The sequence below is a fragment of the Phoca vitulina genome, unplaced genomic scaffold (assembly GCF_004348235.1).
Source record: "Phoca vitulina isolate PV1807 unplaced genomic scaffold, GSC_HSeal_1.0 scaffold42, whole genome shotgun sequence".
NCBI classification, from domain to species: Eukaryota; Metazoa; Chordata; class Mammalia; order Carnivora; family Phocidae; genus Phoca; species Phoca vitulina.
In genome coordinates, this window is record NW_022589745.1 from 15,486,589 (window position 1) to 15,491,953 (window position 5,365).

A 5,365-nucleotide genomic window follows, 5' to 3' on the forward strand; every position below is an offset into this window, starting at 1 on the left:
TTTTTCAAAAAATACATGGTACAAAGTTTTGTTTGATATTTTTTCTTAATATTTGAAGCTTAAGGACACAGCCAAGATTCTCAAGCTATATTAAGATAAAGGAAAGCCGTGTTTTTAACAATACAGCTATAAAAGGTTTTGACTAAAACAAGAAAAATTTAGATAAAATTTTTCTAATAGGCTAACAAAAAAAAAAAAAAAAAAAGAAGAAGAAGAAGAAGAAGAAGAAAAGAAAAAAGAAATGTTTCCAGGTGGGAACCCTAAACCAATGATCAAAAAAACCCTTCTTTTCTCCCGTGGGATCCCACTGTGGAAAAATTATTTACTTGTTTCTTAGATCTGAAAAACAAAAACAGTGGAGCTTATCCAGTGTGAGGGGAGCCCGTTTGGGTGTTTCAGTATGTTCCCTATAGGACAGGGTTTAGGGATTAGGGCACTACTGTCTTATTTGACTTGTTATATCTGTGGTGCTCACGTAGAGACCCAGACCTAAACATACGAATCATACGTGAAAAGACCACAGCTTAGTTACAGCTGGATGCTTGGTTGGATGGCTGTCAACACAGAGCCTGGAATCTGAGGTAGGAGACCCCAGAAAGTTCTGAGTTCCTGAGCATTTAGGCGAATTCTCCACAGTCATTTACCGGTTCTTTCATGGGGTCAGGCATTGTGCTTCACGATGTTGAGGTAAGACAGAATCCTGGCTCTCTACCAGCTTCCAGTCTTAGAAAGGGAGGCAGAAATATGAGGCCATAACCTCATCATGATGTGTGAGTCTCTCCTTTGCTAAAAAACCAGTAGGCACCCCGCTGCCTCTATGATGGATATGGCCCAAACCGGGTAGTTGGTACTTCAGCCCTCCATGATTGGCCTCAACCTGAGTTTCAACTCTCTCTCTCTCCATCAAGAGTCACCAGCAGCATGCCAGTCACCCTAAGCTAGTCCCTGTTTTTAGAGTTTGTCTTATTCTTTCCCACCTCTCTGCTTTTTTCAAACTCTTCCTTCTTGGAGCCAAGCCCTCCCTCTGTCCCCCGCTTCCCTCTTTTGTCCTGTGAAATCCTTTGCCTGAGGTCCTTCTAGATCCCACTCTGGGATGGATGAATCAAGTCCTGGTGTGTAGGAGAAGATCTAGCACCCCACCAGACACTAATTTGCTGTGTCCTCGCTTGCAAGCTCCCTGTCCGCCCCTCTCTGTCCCCTGCCTCAGGCCTCATCCTCTTCTTGCCCAATGGGGTGGGAGGTTGTGGGATTTTATTGTACTATTTACTTCAGACAGTTAGCAGCCTGACTACCAAGATCCGAATTAATCATGCAAACCAGGGCCAAAGCTGCGTTTTTCTGCCTTGTAACTCCCTCCAAGTGGACATAAAGTCCTGCAACCAGCCCCAACCTTCCTTTTCCACGGTCCCTCCTTCCCCTAATCTTCACCTAGAGATGGGGGGGGATGGTGGTTGGTGTGGAGGGTGGGGAGGAGGAGGGGTGGCGATAGGACTTGGAAGAGCTGGAGGCTACGCCCAGGCCCACCCAGCTCCCAGTCAGCTCTTGGCCTCACGGGTCCAAACCTAGTGCTGTCCCACGAAGAGTCCCCGGGTGGGGGAGTTGGGAGTGGCGGACTAGACGACAGAACGGGCCTCTTCCGAAAGGAAAGAAAAAAACCTTCCTTGGCAACAAACGTGTGTGTGTTTATTTAAAAACAAAACCGCTTAAAGGAGCCGCTCCCTCCCCCACAGGTCCGGCCACCGCTGGGAGTTTGCACGGAAGCGGGACAATTTTGAGTGGGAGGGAGTCGCCAACGCCCCACAAAGTGCTGCCTTCTCTCGGAACCGCTCGCCCGGGCCCCGCAGGCTCCAGGCCGCCAGCTCGGGGCCTTGGCCCGGCGCGCAGAAGACGCGGCCAAAGGCGGGGGTAACACTGGGGCGGCCAGGGCCCCGCAGCGCCAGCGGAGGCGCAGACTCCCCAGTCGCCCGCCTCTCCCAGCCCCGCGGCCTGGGCCGTCAATCACGCTCGGCCGGCCCCGCCCCTGGGCTGCAGCGGGTGGCCAATCAGAGCCAAGCTCCGCAGCGATGAGCTCAGTCGGCTCGCTTCCCATTGGGCGGCTATATTAAGAAAGTGGCCGAACTCTTTAAATAGCGGGCGCTAGGGCCGCAGCCCGCATCTGCCACCGCAGTCTGTATGTAGTCGAGGGCTCTCCCGTACCCTGGGCGAGATCTATAGAAACCGGGGAGGGGACTAGGCCGGCTCTGCTGTTGCAGCCACCGTTTGCGCACAAAGGCGCGGACCCCGGGCCCGGGGCGAGAAGAGCGGCCACCGCCCGGGAGCAGCGCGGAGACGCCCGGCGCGCCCTATGCCCCCGCGCCCCCGCCGCGGCAGCCGGAGCGCACCGAGAGAACGCGCCGCCGCGGGGCCCGGGTGCAGCTAGCGACCCTCGCCCCCGAGCGCGCAGCCCGAGGTGAGCAGTGAGCGGCGAGCGGGACGGCAGCGAGGCGTTCGCGGGCCCCCTCCTGCTGCCCGGGCCCGGCCCGCTCATGGCGGCCATCCGCAAGAAGCTGGTGGTGGTGGGCGACGGCGCGTGCGGCAAGACGTGCCTGCTGATCGTGTTCAGCAAGGACGAGTTCCCCGAGGTGTACGTGCCCACCGTCTTCGAGAACTATGTGGCCGACATCGAGGTGGACGGCAAGCAGGTGGAGCTGGCGCTGTGGGACACGGCGGGCCAGGAGGACTACGACCGCCTGCGGCCGCTCTCCTATCCAGACACCGACGTGATCCTCATGTGCTTCTCAGTGGACAGCCCCGATTCGCTGGAGAACATCCCCGAGAAGTGGGTGCCCGAGGTGAAGCACTTCTGCCCCAACGTGCCCATCATCCTGGTGGCCAACAAGAAAGACCTGCGCAGCGACGAGCACGTCCGCACGGAGCTGGCCCGCATGAAGCAGGAACCCGTGCGCACGGATGACGGCCGCGCCATGGCCGTGCGCATCCAAGCCTACGACTACCTCGAGTGCTCGGCCAAGACCAAGGAGGGCGTGCGCGAGGTCTTCGAGACGGCCACGCGCGCCGCGCTGCAGAAGCGCTACGGCTCCCAGAACGGCTGCATCAACTGCTGCAAGGTGCTATGAGGGCCGCGCCCGCCCTGCCTGCCCCTGCCCGCGCGGCTCCCCCTCTCGGGCCCGACCCCCCACCCCGCACCTCGAGCCCGAAGAAGGGGAGACCCGCGCCCCCCAAGGACCCCACCGGCCCGGCACCTGTGACCCGGCGGCTCTGGCTGTGGCTCTGGCGCCGGGAATCGGCGTGGGCGGCACGGGGCGCCCCCTTGCCAGTGTCTGTGTGCGTCCGGCTGTGTTGCACAGGCCCGGGCGCCTCCTGAGTGCCAAGGGTCCCCCGAGCACCCTTTTCGGAGGAGCCAAGCCTCTTCAGAGTGTGCGGCTGTGCGTTTGTTCCATTCCCCCGCCCCACTTTCACCCACCCCCGCCTCCGGTCCCCGGAGAAGAGCTTGGCGCCGGGGTGCAGCCGCGCCCCATCAGATGTTCGCCCAGAACGCAGCGAGCGCCTGCTATCCCTTGTCTGTACCATAGACCGCGGGAACTGCGGGAGGGAGGGCTGGGGAGGATGGGGTGTTATATAAATATAGATATAATTTTATTTTCGAAGGTGGGATGGTGTTATTTAATGGTGGTGGTGGGTGGAGTGACAGGGCGCCGGAAGAGCCCCGGCCCAGCCTGGGTCGGGCGCCCATCCAAGCATGAACAGGACTTGGCCAGCTTGCCAACCCCTGGGGAAGACATTTGCAACTGCCGTGGGGCTGAGAGGACACAGCTTCCAGACTCTGTCGGAGCCTGCGGGCCAGCCCCAGGCGAACCCCTCACCGGGCCCCGGGCAGGAGGACGGAGAGAGTGCTTTGGGTCGTTTTTTGCCATAAGCGAACTTTGTGCCTGTCATACAAGTGGAAATTGTTCGGTCCAAGAAACTGATGTTATTTGATTTATTTAAAAGCTAAAACTTGTTTTTTTTTTTTTTTTGAAAGAATTCTTTGCACAATTGTTTTATTGTTTGACACTTAATGCTCTGGTCATTTGCATAAGACAGTAGCATTCTGACCACCCTTGTACGCTGTAACCTCATCTACTTCTGATGTTTTTTTTTTAAAAAGATGATGATGACTTTTAAAAAGCAAGAAAAAGAAACCACTAATTTTTGTTTTGTTTTCTTGAAAAAGTGGCAACACTGTTTTGCGATTTTATTTGTGCAGGTATGCGCACTATTTTGATAAAGGGCAGTAACAAGTATTGGGACCTATTTAACTCCCCCCTCCTTTTTTTTTTTTTTTCTCCTTCACAAGGCAGTCTTGAAAGCTATGTGAAATTTTCTCTGCATCTCTGTACAGAGAATGAACCTGCCCCTAGTCTCTCCTTTCTCACCCTCCCTTCCCCACCCAGTGGTACTTCTACTAAATTGTTGTCTTGTTTTTTTATTTTTTAAATAAACTGACAAATGACAAAGTGGTGAGCTTATGATGTTTACATAAAAGTTCTATAAGCTGTGTATACAGTTTTTTATGTAAAATATTAAAAGACTATGATGACATTTATAAAGTGGCTCCTGTGATTTAATAGTGTGTAAAAATTTATCCTCTTGAATTTGGGGCACAGGGAGACTTCTGCTAGGCAAGATACTTCCTTGCCACCACTCCATTTCCCTGATAGTGTTTGTGGTGGATGAGGCTGAAATCCCTGGGGGGATGTGTGGGGTTTGGGTCGCCATGGGAGACCAGTTACTCCTATCCCCGTCCCAGAGGAATATGATTCGGATACCCAGGCACCCAGTTCCCAAACCTTGGACCTCATGTGTATTGTCTGTAGGTCTTTAAAAACACTGTGTCTAAGTTGTGGGACCTTTGCTTCCTACCCCTTGAAACTTGAAAAGTTGTCATCTGTGCATTTTAAATTTAGGTAACTTTTTTTTTTGGTTAATCACAGGTGTGGGGCCGAGCTCTCTGTCTAGGAGGCTGGTTACTGGATTCCCTTCACATCCTCAAAGGGTTCCACAGCACCCTGTAAGATTGTAGATTGTTACTTTTGTGGCCAGAGCTCTGGGGGTACAAGCGGGGGAGAGCCCAAATCATGACCCGATCCTTTGATCATTGAACTTTCATCTGGGTGTGTGTCTATTAGGAAGCTAGAATGCAGTATTCTAAGTTCAGAGGCTGGCCACGTAATGGACAGAACACTGGATGTTTGGGGTGGCTGTTATTTAAAGTTGGGACAGCCACATTTTGAGATTTAATCAGGATGAGCTCCAATTTCAGACACTCAGCTGCAGGGGGTCTCAGAACCAGTGGGGACAGGGGGCAGGGCAGAGTTTTACTTGG

General features: G+C 53.9%; 1 protein-coding gene across 1 annotated transcript; it reads left to right on the forward strand.

Moving 5' to 3' along the window:
• The first annotated feature begins 2,156 nt into the window (after positions 1 to 2,156).
• On the forward strand, positions 2,157 to 4,589 carry RHOB (ras homolog family member B). Its single transcript, XM_032430149.1, has one exon. It carries the CDS (start codon positions 2,526 to 2,528, stop codon positions 3,114 to 3,116), a length of 591 nt encoding a protein of 196 aa, XP_032286040.1. The 5' UTR covers positions 2,157 to 2,525; the 3' UTR covers positions 3,117 to 4,589.
• Positions 4,590 to 5,365: the final 776 nt, after the last annotated feature.